Source organism: Rattus rattus, chromosome 5 (genome assembly GCF_011064425.1).
Source record: "Rattus rattus isolate New Zealand chromosome 5, Rrattus_CSIRO_v1, whole genome shotgun sequence".
NCBI lineage: Eukaryota > Metazoa > Chordata > Mammalia > Rodentia > Muridae > Rattus > Rattus rattus.
In genome coordinates, this window is record NC_046158.1 from 88,296,557 (window position 1) to 88,315,285 (window position 18,729).

Genomic DNA, 18,729 nt, shown 5'->3' on the forward strand with positions numbered 1-18,729 from the left:
ATAAATAATCCTGTTAAGATGGTGCCCCCTAATTGCAGAATTTTCTGAAAAAGATGAAACTTTAAAGCCACATAGTATTGATTGGAGGAATTTTAATTTTCCCACAAATAATCTGAACAAACGTTCTAGCTGATCTGCTAAGGTAGCTGCGAATCTACTGAAATGGGTTTGCTGCTATTTAAAAAGCTGTAAACATATTCTTATGTTTCCAAATCAGAGTAGTAGTTAAATTCAGTCTCTAACCACCTATCCTGTAACACTGGATACTGTGAATACTGCACGCACACATGTTAATCGCTAAGCCCACCCAATATCTCTCTGGTAGATGTATATTCTGAAACATACATTTCTAACTTGAGCTTTGTGAGCTTTCTTTTAAGCGTGTTTTTCTGCAGTGAAGTTAGCCAGGAAGGAACTATAATGTGCTGGCTGTGGAAGAAGTTCAGATTTGTTGTTGTTCAGACTTCTGTTACAGTTAAAGAAAGAGAGGCCTCCATGGCTCTGGCTAGTTTTATGGGGCCCTTCTGTTTGGAAACTATGGAGCCGTATTCTTTGGTTTGACTCCTTCCAGTAGTACTCATTACTCACTGTCAATGTTTCTGTTTCTCAGACGCTTAGATGCCAACCATATTACCTCAGTCCCGGAGGACAGTTTTGAAGGGCTTGTCCAGTTACGCCATCTGTGGCTGGATGACAACAGCTTGACGGAAGTGCCCGTGCGTCCCCTCAGCAACCTGCCAACCCTACAGGCGCTGACCTTGGCTCTCAACAACATCTCAAGCATCCCTGACTTCGCATTCACCAACCTTTCAAGCTTGGTGGTTCTGTATGTGGTTAATCCTTTTATTCCTGTTTATTTGTGTTAATTTGGGGCCAAAATGGGTTTCATGTGACAAATTACTATAAAAGTGGCCCTCATGGTCCTGTTTTGGACAATTAGTATTGGGGGAGATGCCTTTGATAAGATCAAACATACTGATTTCTTGAATAATATCTAGTAGTAGATGTTGAATTTTTTTAAAACAAGTAGCCATCTTTTTAAAGTAATTGGGTCATTTACCAAATACTTTTTTCTGTTTCTGTCCCAACAATGAGTGCGTTTCTTCAATATTTAAAGAAGGGAAACTGCTTTGAAATGCTCAGAGAAGTAAGATGTTTCTTATTCCTCCACGAATGTTTTATATTTTCCCAACTTTTCTATTCAAAACCTTTTTGATTTTCTACGCCTTTCATCTTTCAGAAGTTCATGAGACGTGGTGCCGTCTCGTTTCCATTAGAATCTATTTCCATCCTAAGTGGTGTAAACTCCATAAAGCTGCCTTCTCCCCTCAGAGAAGGCAACCAATGCTAGGCTTTGTATGAAGGAGGAGCTACTATAAAGTTTCATTTTGTATGAGCCAAAATCCAGTGATCTCCAGTGTGTCACCATTGCTGCATTGGATTCCCCTCATGTTGGTATTCTGTGTGCAGTGAGTCTCTGTAATGGCCAGCTTTCTGAAGTTGACTGTGGAATCCTCCGTCATTGCTTTCTGAAGTTGACTGTGGAATCCTCCGTCATTGCTTTCTGAAGTTGACTGTGGAATCCTCCGTCATTGCTTTCTGAAGTTGACTGTGGACTCCTCCGTCATTGCTTTCTGAAGTTGACTGTGGACTCCTCCGTCATTGCTTTCTGAAGTTGACTGTGGACTCCTCTGTCATTGCTTTCTGAAGTTGACTGTGGACTCCTCCGTCATTGCTTTCTGAAGTTGACTGTGGACTCCTCCGTCATTGCTCTCACCCACATCAGTTCAGACACATTAAGCGGCTCTAACACTTGCATTTGAGAGGTTATGAATGCCATCTTTGTGCTTTTTTTCCATAGGCATCTGCATAACAATAAAATTAAAAGCCTCAGTCAACACTGTTTTGATGGACTAGATAACCTGGAAACCTTGTGAGTACATTTATAGTTTGTATAATCACAGTGTGATTGGGACAGTGTAATCTTAAACGTATGAAGATAAAAGGAAAACATTGTTAAGAATAGCTCATTATTAACTTACTTTAACAACTCGGGTTTTACCGTCTAAGAACCCACTTGTGAAAAACAATGTCAATTTTTGATTCAAACTGATACTTAAGTGTGAACCTCAAACCCTCCCTTTCCCCAAATATGTATTAAAAGCAGCTCCATCTGCAAAGATTTATACCGTCCCCAAAATGTTGTGTTAAATTTGTGACAGTTTAGGAACTTTGACATTTCTAAAAATCAGGGGTTTTTTGGCGATAGTTTTGTACTTATTGTTGTTGTTTTTCCATGATTTCGGGAGCCTAGTTACTTGTTTAAATCATGTTGGAACAGCATGTCTGCTTTCATATGCTGAAATGTAACACATTAATGTTTTTAAAATTTGCATGATGCTGTGTTTCCACTGGCTGGAAAAGGACTTCTGGGTCTTTGACTGAACATGACATTTACCACGGTGATACATTAAATGGATTAGGAGAATGTCTCCTTTGGATGACTGAGACCTAATTGCAAATACTTAGGATCTGTAGTATTTTGGTGAACTGAATTTTCTGGCTAACTGTGAAGTATTGAGAAGATTTCTCATCTTATAGGACTTTAATCCACCTGTCAAAACAATTAAATAATAAATACCAGTGGATATATGAAAGTTAAAATTGGAGGAAGACACCTGCTAGGTGTAATTTTTATGAGGCAGTAAATAAAAGCTAGCCCATGTATACAATCCAAATGATGTTCATATTAAGTTTTTTCCCAGTTATTTCAGTTAATGCCACTTTCCCTCCTATGTAAAAAAAAAGGGAAGCGATAGATTTCAAAGGAGCTGGGCTTTTAATTTCCTTTCTTCTAAAATCAGCCATAATAACCATACGCCATTGGGCTCTTTATGTTAAGAGAAATTAAAATGTGGACACTCTTAGAACTAGACCCACATTGTCAGAGACCATTGTGACTTAACCTCTCTCTAATGAGTATGACTTTGCTCTCAATAATTTATGACTTAGATGAAAACAAGTCTGGTCCTTCTCATTTCAACAACTTATACCAGAATTTAGGGAGTGGCTGTCTACTCCATGGGTAGCCTCTGTTTCATAGTCTAGCCAAGAACTTCTGTAAGATTCATGTGTTTAATCCTTCAGTGACATGTGATCTGATAGTTCTACAAGCTTGTAAATGTATTAATCTAAAAACATAAAGGATGACTTTTCCTATTTAATGTTCTATAAAAATCCATAGATGAAGTTCCTATAGGGTTTTAAATGACAATGTAGTTGGGAGAAAGATATTGCCAACTAGCGACTGTGACCTTTAAACATGTACGCAGACCAGAATGTCTTAGAATTATGATTTTTATTATTCACTATGCTTGGATATTTCCTCCCATTTTTTCCCCTAGGGACTTGAATTATAATAACTTGGATGAGTTTCCTCAGGCTATTAAAGCCCTTCCCAGCCTTAAAGAGCTGTGAGTATTGCTTTTTCTCTTCATGCTCTGCATCCTGGAATTCACCATCAAATACTCTAGTAGTTAGGTCTTGAAGCTTCTTCCTCTCATTACATATACCCATAACATATACTATCACACACACAGTCAGTCCACAAATCATACTGTATTAACCAGCACAAAGGGTTGAGAGCATAGATTACTGTACAGGGTCAGATGCTACTGCAAGTAAAAGGCACGAGAAATAATCTTCTGGAGGAGCCTGTAGTCTTGGCCTCTGTAGAAAGGCAGAACATGAAATAGGCAGATAACTAGCTGTTCCCATATAGATATCAAGTGTGAATAAGGAAGACAAATCATCTCACACAGAGATCTCCCAGAAGCCTGGGACCCCTGGAAGATGCATCACCAAAACAAAGGAGTGCGATGTGACCTAAAGGGTGGGAAACTTAAATATGTGAAGGGGATGAGGGAGTCTCTGGAGCCTGGGTCATGTGGAGTGGAGCTATGGATGTATGCATGGTACAACAGAGACTGCATCATCAGTTGAAAGCTCATATTGTAGTAGAATACAGGCATCTATTCTGGTTTTAACTTGTTTCACAGTGTTTTCCTCCTATCTTTCTAGGGGATTTCACAGTAATTCTATTTCTGTTATTCCTGATGGAGCATTTGGTGGTAATCCACTGCTAAGAACTATGTAAGTATTTTTTAAATTTTCTTTGAATATATAATCACGTGCAGTTATGCCTACAAATGCCAGACATCTGCATCAAAAGTAAAAACAACAAAAAAAGGCCTTTGGCTTTTTGATATATGGACACTGGGAATATGGATTTAATCTCAGAATGTTCATAAGCGTATGCAAACCTTGCCTCTTCTGGATATTTTCACAGTCATTTGTATGATAATCCTCTGTCTTTTGTGGGGAACTCAGCATTTCACAACCTGTCTGATCTGCATTCCTTGTAAGTATTATGCAAGTTCAAAAACGTACCTGAGTGTGTATGTTAAATCAAAACTGTTAAATCAAAAACATGAATTAATATTGTTTATAGCTTTGAGAAAACAAATACCTTTTCCCTGCCCTTTATGTGATGTGTCAAAGGATAACTCTTAACAATTTATAGTGATTCTAATTTATGTGAATACTTGACCAAATCACATTTTCAAGAAACTTCAAAAGATGAAACTAGTCATATTTGGTTATAATGTTATAATTTAAAATTAAAACATGAAAATATCATGTAAGAAAATATTTTAAGTTACTTTTTTTCTCCCCAATTTCTTAGAGTCATTCGTGGTGCAAGCCTGGTGCAGTGGTTCCCCAATCTGACCGGAACTGTCCATTTGGAGAGTCTGTATGTGTGACACTTTAATGAAGTCATGTAAAGACAGTACTACAGCAGTCCAGGGTGCCAGCAGAGAGTCAGTGCTTTTTCAGCGATGATTTATGCTCATTCTTTTAACTCCCTTTTGTGACTGTCAGACTTGGAGATGAGTGTAGTAGGCCTGAGGTCACTTAGCTCAGGCAGAGTGCAGCTTCCAGTGTAGGCAGGTGGGAAAGGGCTACTAAGAATAGAAGGTGGCAACTAAATGGTTAATTAGAAGCAGAACTTCCGAAATTCAAAAGCAGGACAACAGGATTGAGTTAACCAAGAAGCCTTCATGAAGGAGATGAAATATTTCAAAATTGTATAATGTTTTTCAGGATTGAGTTTTTCACTTCTAAAGGCAAGATTTAATAAGACTAGGAATACCAAAAATATATCAGGGTGGCATACAGATGATCAAATATAGACAATAATCCCATGTTTATAAGGGAATGGGGATGTGGGATGAAGATATTTGGAACAAGATATTAAAATGATCAGCTCTTTAACCCCTGCACATTTGGCTATAGGAAAGATTCCTAGTGAGTGGTCTATGAATGGAGACAGGTGCATCTGAGATCTTGTTTTCAGTCCTTTAGCAGCTTGGGCCTGTGGTAGACCAGGGCCATTATCTGTAGGAGTCTTAAGATGGTGTGCTATGTGTATGTTAAATGATTTTCGTGTATTCTAAGATGAAAAGAAGTTGGGAAGCACTGAGAAAGGAGCTCCAGTTTAGGTAGTTTGTGCAGGTTGGGAATATTGGACCAGTTAGTGTGGTGAGAGTACAGTAAAGAGGTCAAGATCCAGAACTGTGAGGTCATGGTCAGAGCCAGGAACTACACACCAAACACAGCTGTGCTCAAGGCATTCAGTCCATTTTGGACACCTCTGGAACAAAGGGCATGATCAGATCCTGCCCTGCTTTATGAAATATTGGAATATTTCACTCTTGATCTATATGGCAGAAGAAAGGAGAGAAAATGTGAGATATTAGACACATTAGAAGAAATAAGTGGAATTAGTGACTGACTACAAATGGGAAAGAAGCAGGGAGAATAGGAATGTTTCAGAATGCTGAACTGGCTCAGAAAGAAAAGCAGAAACAATTCGTATTAGGCTTCTGGGGTGGTTTCAAATGTGTTGTATGTGAGAAAAGATGACAGGTTGTAGGAAATCAACTTGTCCCTTGGACAGTGTTAACCCCTTCTGCCACAGCTCTTTTTCATTACTGTGAAGATGACATATTGAGAGTTAGTTCACCCTCCCATGTGCCTACCTTTAGATGGTAGATAGGCAGGGGTTGGGGGTGCACAGGGACATACGCAGTCTTTCACTTTTTGTATACGAGAGGAACATTTTATTTACTATCCCAACTTGAACTGTCTCTTTTAAACAATTGTTTTTTTTTTTTCCTACAGAACCTTGACAGGGACAAAAATAAGCAGCATACCTGATGATCTGTGCCAAAACCAAAAGATGCTGAGGACTCTGTAAGTTGGGTGATTCTCTCCCTTCTTTTGTGTACTTTACAGAGCCTGTGTTTTATTCCGAATGACCTGTGTTCACCAGGTGGTTTGAGGTTTGGTTATTTGTTTGTTTCTTTCATGTAAACAAGGAGATTAATACTTCAGGGGGTAGGGCGTATCTGGATTTGACTTTAGGATTGTGTATTATGGGTTAATTATTTTGTTACTTTATTTGGTGCAAAATAAACCAAGAGACTAGTTAGTTGTTAATCTGGTTTCCACTTGGGCATCATTCCCTCTACCCCACCGCCATTTTCTGTCATTCATAACTAAACAGATCCTCGAGCTTTGCTTTCCTGAGTCAACAATGAACTATTTGTGGCTATCTAAAATTTGTAAGCCGACTTAGAAATTAAAAGTAAAGGTATAGAGCTCTCATCAGAACAGTTAGATTCTGATGTGTTAAGTACTTAAAGGAGCTAGTAACAAAATAAATGACAGATTGACTAGTGACAGATTGAGTAGTGACATATTTTAGTGGATTTTCTAACATAAACATGGTAACTGAAATTGAGGGAAAAGCCCAGTGACATCCATAATTTCATATAAATGACCTAAAAATGTACCAAAGCATTCTAAGAACATCATAATATATTACATAAAATGTATTAGAAAGAATACGTTTTCTAAAAATCTGTAGCTTTACTAGTGACTTTATGCACATTTTGTTATAGTCTAGACATGTTGCAGAACTCAATATATTTTAGTATATGATACATGTCTACACTCAACACTGTGCACTTCAAATCTCAGTTCTGTGGTGGAGCCCTGTAGCACTGGGGAAACCAAAGCTTGTTTTTTTTGTTTAGCTATTCTCTTTGGAAGACCCTAGTGCTGCTTTCAATGCTTCTAGGCACAGTACTTTTAATATAGTATTTTAATAATGAGATTAAGTTGTTTTGTTGTTTTTAGGGACTTATCTTATAACAATATAAGAGACCTTCCAAGTTTTAATGGTTGTCGTGCATTGGAAGAAATGTAAGTTGGCCTTTGACTTACTCTGTTTTTTTCTGTGGCATACTGTTAGTTCACTGATCAGTTCCAATAATGAACTGTTTCAAGAAATCAGAAGTTCAGATAGTCAAATGTTCCATAAATAAAATGTCCTGTGTCTATTAGTGCAGTGAGCATTTTGTTCATGATTTGTAACAATGGGAAGTTTTTCTATTACCTGGGAAATGTGCCTTGAAATGACTTTAGTCCAATCTTTTTGTTTCTGTTATAAAACTGTTTTAATCTGGTTTCAGATTTTTTTTCCTGGCTTATTAGTTCTGTATGTCAATACTTTGAGGGTATGTTCTTAGATACAGAACTAATTCTGCTGTCTAACAATTTTGATTTCTTGCTTACAAAAAAAGGAATATTAGGCTTCTGTCTACTAGACATTCTGTCAGATGCTGTAAGGGGAGGGTAGTTATATCAGAGAACAGAAAAATATACTCTGGCTATTGGGAAAAGAGATCTGAATACTAGAATCCCATATGTCAGAGCCAGGACAGCTCAGGTGGAACCTGGTCTAGATATGAGAGAGGGGATATTAATACTTTTCTATTTTCTCTTCTCTCTTTTTCACTTTCTCTTTCTCTTTCCACTCTCCCTCTCCCTCTCCCTTCCTTGGCCTTTCCTTCCCCTCTCCCCTCTTTTTCCTCCTATGCTCTTCCCTTCCTCCCTATGCTACATTTTATAGCTAGTTTCAAAGCTTCTCTCACTGTCCTCTTTCTTCTTTCACATCTGAGTAAGACTGGTGGGAATTTAGCTAGGTACCAGTTAATTCCCAGTATAAGTTCAGATGGAATATCAGTTAGTTTAACATTTTAATTTTATACATAAATTGGAGATTTTACTTTCAACAAGATCAGTGTTATTTATATATAAATTTATAAAATTAGGAAAAAAACCCAGAATATTATTTTTCAAAAATATAATTTTTCTTTCTACAAAGAAAAGTTTATTAATTTCTCTCTAACTTACCTCTCTTCTCCCATCCTTCTTTTTTTTTTTTTAGTTCATTGCAGCGTAATCAAATCTACCTAATAAAGGAAAATACTTTTCAAGGCCTAACATCTCTAAGGATTCTGTAAGTTTGTTTATGACTATTAAAGACAAAAAATTTGTCAAACTCTAAATTTACATATCCTGACTGTGTTAGGTTTCCGGTTGCTGTGATAAAAACACCCTGACAAAAGCAACTTAAGGGAGAAAGGGTTGGCTTGGCTCACAGTTCAGATTGTGGTTACTGTAGGGTTCTAGGGTAGCTGGGACCGAAAGGCTGGTTGCATTCCTTCCACAATCTGGGGCAGACAGATGTTAATGAATGCTGAAAGGCTAGCCTTCTCCAGTTGATACAGTCCAGGATCCTCTGCCTAGGAAATGGTGCCACCCACAATGGATGGCTCTTCATACCTAAATTAATGTAACCAAGGGAGTTCCCCTATGAGTTTACCCATAAGTTGACCTGATGAGACTCCCTTCTGAAGTGATTCCATATTGTGTCAATTATCGTGTAATTATTGTGATAATTAAAACTCTCCGGGCTGGAAAGATGGCTCAGTGGTTAAGAGCACTGACTGCTCTTAACCCGAGGTCCTGAGTTCAATTCCCAGCAAACACATGGTGGCTCACAACCATCTGTAATGGGGATCTGATGCCCTTTTCTGGTGTGTCTGAAGACAGTGACAGTGTACTCACATACATGAAGTAAATGAATAAAATCTTTAAGAAAAATAAAACTCTCACAACAATTTTCATGTTACTAGCAACACTTTAAAAATGATTGATATTTTATAAACATCGTTTAGCCTTTCTTTACCTTGTGATACTACATTAAAAATTTCCTTTTGGTATATCCTATCCCATTGATGATGTTGGTATTCAGCCAATGGCATGCTTATCATTTCAAAGAAGAAACTTAGTTGATTTCAAGTCTCAGTGAGGTTTGGTACTTCCTTAGAGCAAGGGTAGGCTGACCCCAGCCCTATGCTGGCTGCAGCTTACCTCCTACAATTATGACTATTGTGGGAACACGCCAGGCCTCATGTTGAAATGTTGATTTAAGCTGTGTTTCTCATGCTGTGGTCCAGTTGATCGGTAGCAGACAAAACTGTGTGATCCAGAAGGTGAAAAGATCTCTTGGGCTTTCTACAAAGAAAAGTTTGCTGACCTTGCTCTGGAGTATCTGTGTTGTCAAATATACTTCATTTGAATACATATTTGTGCCTGGTATTCTACTAAGACTGGGAACATGGAGATGACTAAGCACAGAAAATAAAATAAATACACTCAATTAATACACGGTTTTTAAATATAGAAATGTTTGAAAAATTGACACATGAGAAATTACATTGGCTGAATCTGCTTTTCTAGTGGGTCTCCTTTAAGAAATAAAACAGGCTGGAGGTGTGACTTGGTGTATCTGTCACAAGAAGGTTCATTCTCCAAGGGAGGGCTAGGTTCTATCTGCCACCAGTTTAGAGCACTGATAAATGACAACTAAAAGCTGGTCATTTCTTGAGTTTGTGCTATGAATTTACCCAGTCTTTTAATTAATGTTAAGGACCAGTTTAAATGTGACACTAGTTCCCTGGTTTATGAATGCTGTTATATCAGAATTTGTCAAGGTGTGTTCAGTAAAGTAGGGCTAGCTCTAACCTTGATAGGAGTTGATTTCCTGCTGTGGGGAAGAGTGATAGGGAAGCCCTTTGGAATGCTCTTGTTTGCTTATTGATTGTCTTCTCTTGGGGCCCTACCGCTAAGCTTTGAGAAGGCAAACAATACAAAGCCCCACCCCACTCCCTTTTTCTTTTTAAAGCTTGTCAGTACAGGGTTTCTCCCACCCTGGTTAATTGTATCAAAGGCGATATCATATCGTAGCTATGTTGGAACTGGTCCGAGAAGATAAAGTAGAGAAAATTCACAACTGGTTTGAAAGCGATGCCGACTGAGATGCATGCGTGCTACAGGGAATGCATTCTGAGAAGACTGGTGTGAAAGAGGGGCCGCGACTGCAGACATTTAAAGAATGTTGTTGGGCAAGATGGAAGGTCTTGGTTAAGGGATATTGTGTTACTTCCTCGGATTATAAGGTGTAGTCTGACTGGAGTTTTGATTGTTTTTGTGAAATAATTAAGATGTTGCTCTTGTGATTGCAGAGATCTGAGTAGAAACCTGATCCGTGAAATTCACAGTGGAGCTTTTGCGAAGCTTGGGACAATTACTAACCTGTAAGTAAATGAATGGCTGTGGCATAGTACAAGGAAAGTAGTAAACGGTCTACAAAACCGGTAGTCAGATCAAAATATTTATTTAGTTCTTTCCTTGCATAAATGCTCTGCTATCATGATAGAGTAATAGCTTCTCACATGTCAAGACCTGTGCTAGATCTATCTTAACACATGTAAACTTCATTTTACATGTAATATTAGAAAATATTATACATACAAAAGATAAGATTATATAATCATAAATATTTAATATTTATGATGCTAATACAGATTTTCCTTTTTATATCTTATATTCATTCTGTGTGTGTGTGTGTGTGTGTGTGTGTGTGTGTGTGTGTGTGTGTGTGTGTGTTGCATGTGCCACAGGCTATATGTGGAAGTTAAAAGACATCTTTGGGGGTTGGGGATTTAGCTCAGCGGTAGAGCTGCCTAGCGAGCCCAAGGCCCTGGGTTCGTCCCAGCTCTGAAAAAAAAAAAAAAAAAAAAAGACATCTTTGGGGATGGGTTCTCTATTTCTATTGTGTGGTTTCTGGGGATTGAACACAGATTTTCAGCTTTCAGAGTGCCTTTACCAGCTGAGCCTTGTGGTACCCTGATAGAGATGTTTGCATGTGATTTATAACTTAGAGAGTTAACTCGAAGTGTGTTTCGCATTTTAGGGATGTAAGTTTCAATGAATTAACTTCATTTCCTACGGAAGGCCTGAATGGGCTCAATCAACTAAAGCTTGTGGGTAACTTCAAGCTGAAAGACGCCTTGGCAGCCAGAGACTTTGCTAATCTCAGGTGTGTTTTGCCCACTCTTTCTTTCTGTTAGTTATGGTGGTCCCCAAATCACTGAGGCTCTTATGGTTTTCTTCTCATGTGGTTTCTGGTTGTAGTTTAGGAGTATTTTCTATCTTTACCTTTACAAAGTTGATCAAAATAGAATATGAGCACTATCCCATAGGTGTCAAGGGCATGAATTAAGCTCTGGACATGCTCAGAAAGATATTTGTCAGAATTTTTTTTTTTTTTTTAAATGGACTTGTCATTAGCAACAAGATACTGGAAATGTCCTCAGTGCAAACTGACAGGAAGCTGGTACAGTGCCATCACATGTTCTAGAGACAGCAGATTTGTAGGTGTTCAGGAAATGCAGCAGATAAAGGGCTCAAGCATATTCTTGTACAAAGAAGAATAGGTCCACTTCATTCTATGAGCAGAGCAAAGCTGACTGATGCTGTGGAGCTGCAGATGTCCTCGGGTATTGATTTTAAATAAGCTTCCATTTCCTATGATACACTGGGCTTGGTTCAGACAAGTATAAAAGGATACTGAGATAGTTACTTTAAGTTGATGCATGGTTATAAAATTTTAACATATGGCTTGATTTGTATTGGGTATTAAGAAACAACTCATGAAGGGGGAAACTTCAGCTGTGTTCATGAGGTTTACCAGAACTCAGAGGAAACTGGAGAGGACACACAGCCAGTCTAAGGCATGTGCCAGGTGTTACTGGCGACTTGGCTAGGTTCAGTGTTTTTCAAGTCCTGTCTGCCTGCGGATCTGATACTCAGTGTGTGTTTTACAATTCTTTTCCCAGGTCTCTATCAGTACCATATGCTTATCAGTGTTGTGCATTTTGGGGGTGTGACTCTTATGCAAATTTAAACACAGAAGATAACAGCCCCCAAGAACACAGTGTGACAAAAGAGAAAGGCAAGTGTGTGCACTCTTGATAGAGAATTTCCAAAGCATTCATCAACCTGTCTGTGTTGTAATCATTTTGAAAGGATCAGCGCAAATCTGTGGGGAAAGTAGTGTTTACTTTGTTACCTGCAGAAAAAACAGTATTTTCTATATACTTTGACAATTTTATACATGGATAAAATGTATCTTGTTTGTATCCCAACCTAATGCCCTCCACATTACCCCTGACCTCCTCCCCCAATACTTAATGTTATCAAGCCTCAAAGAAGCTGATCTTGCACTAGTGACGTAGAAGAAATAATGTAGGGAAATCGGTCCTTTTGAAGTGTGTACCATTTAAATGTGATGTGCTTTATATTTAGGTGCTACAGATGCAGCAAATGTCACCAGCACTGCTGAGAACGAAGAACACAGCCAAATAATTATCCACTGTACACCTTCAACAGGTAGTGCCCAACCTCCATGGCTGTGATGTCTCACCTTAAGTGAGATTGGGTGAATAGACCGATAGGGTCCAGATGGATGTGGTTTCTACAGTAGGGGAGGGATTACATGACCTACAAGGGCCATTTTTCAAACTAAGCCTACTGTTCTTTTATAAAATCAGTTCTGTATGTCACCGTGGGGTTCAGCAGGGATGCGCTCATGTGGGTGTGTGCAACATATGTGTGTGTGTGTGTGTGTGTGTGTGTGTGTGTGTGTAGGCCAGGGGTCAATGTCAGGTGTCTTTCATTTGCTCGCATCACAGTGTTTGAGTCAGATTTTACTAAACTTGGGTAGCATTGGTTTGGCTAGCCTGTCTGCCCAGTGAGCAGTGAGGATCCACCTGCCTACCCCCACCTCCTCCAGTGCTGGAGTAACAGACCGTGGCATTGTGCCAGGCTTTTTATGAGGTTGTTGGTGACCCAAACTCTGGTCCACATTCTCATGCAGCAGGCACTTTACCAGCTGGACTATCTTCCTAGCTCCTTAATTTCTTCTAATGTAAATTTTTGCTTTTTTTGATCTTACTCATTTGGGGAAAGTTATTAAATTGATGTCACATACTTGGTTGGGATTATAATGACATATTCTCCCTAATTTACAAATAGATGGATTTCTCCACAGCTAAGCTACAGAAACACAGACTGATGGATAAGCTAAGACAGAAGCAGTCTGGTGTACGTCATCCTTCTGTAGAATCAAATGCCTCCTGAAGGAAGCTGTAGGCTTCCAAGGACAGTCTAACTGTTAGGAAAAGTGGCTCCACCCATATGAGAAACAGTTCCCAGAGGATGTTGTTCTTGTCAGAGGACTTTTCATCCGCTTTGTGTTGTGTGTGTGTGTGTGTGTGGGGGGTTACTTGTTTTGTTTGACACAGGCTTTCACCATATATCTCTGGCTTGCCTGGAACTCTCTATGTAGTCCAGGCTGGCTCCAACTCGGAAATCATCTACCTCTGTCTCCAGAGTGCTGGGATTAAAGGTGTGTTACCTTCCCAGCTCTGCTCTTCTTTTAAAGAGGGCTGAGTTCTGACTTAGAATTTAAATTAAGGCAATTAAAGTGCTTTCTTGTAGAACTTCCCAACAGCAGTACAAAATAATAAAAAAAGTTTATGATATCTGGAAATCAAAAGGTGTAGAATTGGTTTATATGATTTAAGAGGGACCTGGTGAAATGTCTCAGGGATAAGGGCACTTAACTGTCAATACCAAGCCTGATGTCCTGAGTTCTATCCCCAGCTCATGCATGGTGGAAGGAGAGAATCAAGTCTGGCATTTGTCCTCTGACCTCCATACATGCATGCATATTCCCTAAATAAATACATACGTAATTTTTTAAAAACTATAAAATAAGATTCTTTATTGAATAAATAATTTTTCATGACTGCTGAGAATAAAATATGCCTTTAGTCAACTACAATACATAGTTTTCTTCTGCTTTATAGCCAAATTTTTTTATTTTAAAAATTTAAATAAAATACTCATTTGTAATATAACTAATATGTGAAAATTAATAAGACAAATAGTTCAACCTTTATACCTTTGACCCCAACTTTTGAGAAGCACAAGCGGGGTGCAGGGTGAGCTCTGTGAGTTCAAATCTAGCTTGATCTACGCAGCAAATTCCAGGACAGCCAGGACATAGGAAGAGCCTATTTAAAAAAAAAAAAAAGACAAACATTTCTGTTCACTGAAACAGTTTTGTTTTCTCTCTCTCTCTCTCTCTCTCTCTCTCTCTCTCTCTCACACACACACACACACACACACACACACACACACAGTTTTTATTCCAACGTAGTTATAAGTAGTTAATATCTGATTTACATATGCAGCTATACTAGCTTAGGAAGTAATCTTTGTCACATCATTTTAAGGTTTTCAAATGTCAGTTTCTTTGAAGATCAGGTTAACTACCTACCTCCTTAGGTTGCTTCTGAAAAATGGAAACAAATGTGTTTACAAATACACATGTACATATATAGTTATAAAATATTTGGAGACCAGCAAAAGAGGGGAGTTAGTACTTACTGAAGTTCAACAATATACCTGGCAGCTGCTTAAATACATTAACCGCGTAATTCTGTATAAGCTGTGCATCTCTATGGATAGGCATTGTTTAGCCACAAGGGATAGCATGGAAGCTATAGAGGTCTGAAAGGAAGGCTGGTAAAAGATGCAAGGCATTTGATAGATTGCATATGTGGACCAAGTCCCTTTTATATACTTATATTGTGGGGTTTGTGTGTGTGTGTGTGTGTAAGTGGTGCTCTGTGTACTAGTTTTATATAAAGTCAAATTTTCAGTTACCTCTATGTGACTCTACCAAATATTTAATTTTAAAAATTTAGGGCAGCTTTTTCTGTGACTAAAATATCTTAGAAGTAGTAATCTTTCAATTTGCAGGTGGCAGGCTTATTCTAGATTTAATTGCTAAGCCAGACCATAAGAGCCACAGTGTACTCTAACGGTGTTTCACTGTACCCTTTCTTTTTAATTCCTAGGTGCTTTCAAGCCCTGTGAATATTTACTGGGAAGCTGGATGATTCGCCTTACAGTGTGGTTCATTTTCCTGGTCGCCTTGCTTTTCAACCTGCTTGTCATTTTAACAGTGTTTGCGTCTTGTTCATCACTGCCTGCCTCCAAACTCTTCATAGGCTTGATTTCTGTGTCTAACTTACTCATGGGCATCTATACTGGCATCCTTACTTTTCTTGATGCTGTGTCCTGGGGCCGATTTGCCGAATTTGGCATTTGGTGGGAAACTGGCAGCGGCTGCAAGGTAGCCGGGTCTCTGGCAGTCTTCTCCTCAGAGAGCGCTGTATTCCTATTAACACTGGCAGCCGTGGAAAGAAGCGTGTTTGCAAAGGATTTGATGAAACACGGGAAGAGCAGTCACCTCAGACAGTTCCAGGTGGCCGCCCTCTTAGCTTTGCTGGGTGCCGCAGTGGCAGGCTGCTTCCCCCTTTTCCATGGAGGGCAATATTCTGCATCGCCCTTGTGTTTGCCGTTTCCTACAGGAGAAACCCCATCGTTAGGATTCACTGTGACCTTAGTGCTATTAAACTCACTGGCATTTTTACTAATGGCCATTATCTACACTAAACTGTACTGCAACTTAGAGAAGGAGGACCTGTCGGAAAACTCCCAGTCTAGCGTGATTAAGCACGTTGCCTGGCTCATCTTCACAAACTGCATCTTCTTCTGCCCTGTTGCATTTTTCTCATTTGCACCATTGATCACAGCAATCTCCATCAGCCCCGAGATAATGAAGTCTGTTACACTGATATTCTTCCCGTTGCCTGCTTGCCTGAATCCGGTCCTGTACGTTTTCTTCAACCCAAAGTTTAAAGAAGACTGGAAGCTACTGAAGCGGCGTGTTACCAGGAAACACGGATCTGTTTCAGTTTCCATCGGCAGCCAAGGCGGTTGTGGGGAACAGGATTTCTACTATGACTGTGGCATGTATTCCCACTTGCAGGGTAACCTGACTGTCTGTGACTGCTGTGAGTCATTTCTTTTGACAAAACCAGTATCGTGCAAACACTTAATAAAATCGCACAGTTGTCCTGTGTTGACAGTGGCCTCTTGCCAGAGGCCGGAGGCCTACTGGTCTGATTGTGGTACACAGTCAGCCCATTCTGACTATGCAGATGAAGAAGATTCCTTTGTCTCAGACAGCTCTGACCAGGTGCAGGCCTGTGGGCGAGCCTGTTTCTACCAGAGTCGTGGATTCCCTCTGGTGCGCTATGCTTACAATCTACAGAGAGTCAGAGACTGAACTCCAGTGTCTGCCTGCGACTGTTTTTCCCCATCAACCAAATCACAGTGCTCGCATGGGAGCTATCTGTCTTTTGACCTTTCATCTAGAAAGCACTTGTAGAATCACTTCCTGGTGTCATGCAGAAGAGGAGGAAGGTGGCAGTTTATTTCTCAGATCAGACATCTGTGAAGAATGGGTGCCTAAACTATAAATTGTTGAAAAAAAATTGTGATGCCCCAGTAATGTGTGCTCTATTCTAAATAAATGCAACTTGAAAATGGTTTGATGTATGGCATAGCAATATAAAATTAGGGTTTTTTTTCTTTCTTTCTGATCCATCAGGTGCAAAGTTCAAACTATTTCTGAATTAAGCACAAAATAAAGGACAGCTGTTAATATATTTTAAGTGAAAATGTGAATTTGTAAAACTAAGAAAATGCCTTGCTAATTTCACCTAATGATTCATCATTAATCTCAGGATGACTGACTTCAGGGCCACAAAAGAGACTGTCTCCCAGCTAGAGTTATGAAGAGTTCAAACAGGCGTCCCCTTCATGTGTTTTCTGTGTCCGTAAATTAAAGGTTCTGTTCAAATGATTTGTAAATCTAAAACCTGAAGATGTTTTGAGGACTATTGACAGCTGTTAGATTTTTTTTAATAGCAGACCATTTGGTTTTGTTCATTGTACATTGCTCTGGTGAAATCATAGTGATTTATGCTCCCCCTCAGTGTTTTACAATCACAGTACTAGGACAAAGCAAAAGGTTAATTGCTATGAGGGTTTAGTAGAGGTGACTGAAGTACTAAGAAACACTGAGCTTTTAATAGTATCCAAGGGGTTTGATGGTTCTAAGTAATGTCCCCATCAACTGGCATGCCCTAATGTCACTGGCTGCTCTTACATTTCCAAATTCATTGACGTTATCTATCATTCTGATTATATAGGAAGCAAACTCGAGTCATTTTCTTGTAATTGTAAGAAGCTGATAGTAATCAAGACACAAAGCACTTAAGTTTATTTTTTAGTGAGCTGTTGTATGAGAACTTCCATATATTTTTCTTTTTTTGCACACTGTAATTTAAAAAACAAAACCATTCAGTAGCTCAGATGCTGTGTGCTTTGGTTAAACAAGACACAGGAGTGGGGGAAATCAAAGCTTGTCCTATGTCTTTACATTTTTAAGATTTACTTGATTCTTACCTATAGGCTTCTGATGTGTTTCTGTAAGAAGACTTCAGACTGTGTTCAGTCAGTAGCAAACCCACTGCCATCTTAGTTCTACTGGTTAAACAGAAACTTAAGCTAGATTGCAGTTTGATTAAACTGTACATACTGTGCATATGATGAATTTTTATCTTGTGTAAATTATTTTTAGAACACGAGTTGGGAAATGTGGCTTCTGTTCATTTTGTTTAATTAAAGCTACCTCCTAAACTATAGTGGCTGCCAGTAGCAGAATGTTTAATTGTGGTTTATAAACATGTTTTTGTTTTTGATTTTTTTCCCCTTGCATTGTAAATAGTGTTGGTTGTACATTGTCAGTGGAATAAAAACAGAATCTTTGTATATCAAAATCATGTAGTTTGTACAAAATGTGGGAGGGATTTATTTACTGCGTGCTGTAATTTTGTAAGGTCATCTATTTACAACATAAATATAATGTTTGTATATTTACACATCTGATAAATATTAAATCATAACTTGGTAAGAAAATCCCAATTAAAGGCTTTCTTCCTAAAATTGAAATTATTGAAAACTTCATTTTTTCTATAAGAAATAGAAGAGACCAGGTATGGTGGCTCATTCCTTAGTCCCAGCAGTTGGAAGATAGATCCCTGAGTTCAAGGCTAGCCTGGTCTACATAGTAAGTTCCAGGGCAGCCATAGCTTTGATAGAGAGATTGTGTCTCAAAAAACCCAACAAAACAAAACAAAAACCGAAATAAACAACAATAGAATACTAGGTACATAAAGTATGTGGTAAACTGTGCTAGACATTGGATATGAAATATAGCATTGCATATGATGTCTTCAATGATTTAGAGTTCATAAAGCAATCTAGCATCTCTTAATTTATAACTGAGTATATTAGTAAGTGTACTTAGTATTATACAGTCAAATTAAAATTTCAAACTAGTGAATATTAAAAGAAATGTTGGAAATAACCATTGGAAAACAGAATTTTCATGCTATCATTAAAGTCTAGGACACTACTGAAATTTAG

The 18,729-nt window shown here is 38.6% G+C and overlaps 1 protein-coding gene across 1 annotated transcript in view; it reads left to right on the top strand.

Annotated features, from left to right (window-relative positions):
• Positions 1 to 18,252, top strand: part of Lgr4 (leucine rich repeat containing G protein-coupled receptor 4) — a 96,373-nt gene extending 78,121 nt beyond the window's left edge. Inside the window, exons 5-18 of the mRNA XM_032903868.1 lie at positions 611 to 826; positions 1,862 to 1,933; positions 3,405 to 3,473; positions 4,081 to 4,152; positions 4,349 to 4,420; positions 4,745 to 4,813; positions 6,244 to 6,315; positions 7,264 to 7,329; positions 8,357 to 8,428; positions 10,500 to 10,571; positions 11,231 to 11,356; positions 12,156 to 12,271; positions 12,625 to 12,708; positions 15,246 to 18,252. Of these exons, the coding sequence (XP_032759759.1) occupies positions 611 to 826; positions 1,862 to 1,933; positions 3,405 to 3,473; positions 4,081 to 4,152; positions 4,349 to 4,420; positions 4,745 to 4,813; positions 6,244 to 6,315; positions 7,264 to 7,329; positions 8,357 to 8,428; positions 10,500 to 10,571; positions 11,231 to 11,356; positions 12,156 to 12,271; positions 12,625 to 12,708; positions 15,246 to 16,522 (2,455 nt within the window). The 3' untranslated portion in view covers positions 16,523 to 18,252. The remainder of the gene's footprint in view (positions 1 to 610; positions 827 to 1,861; positions 1,934 to 3,404; positions 3,474 to 4,080; positions 4,153 to 4,348; positions 4,421 to 4,744; positions 4,814 to 6,243; positions 6,316 to 7,263; positions 7,330 to 8,356; positions 8,429 to 10,499; positions 10,572 to 11,230; positions 11,357 to 12,155; positions 12,272 to 12,624; positions 12,709 to 15,245) is intronic.
• Positions 18,253 to 18,729: the final 477 nt, after the last annotated feature.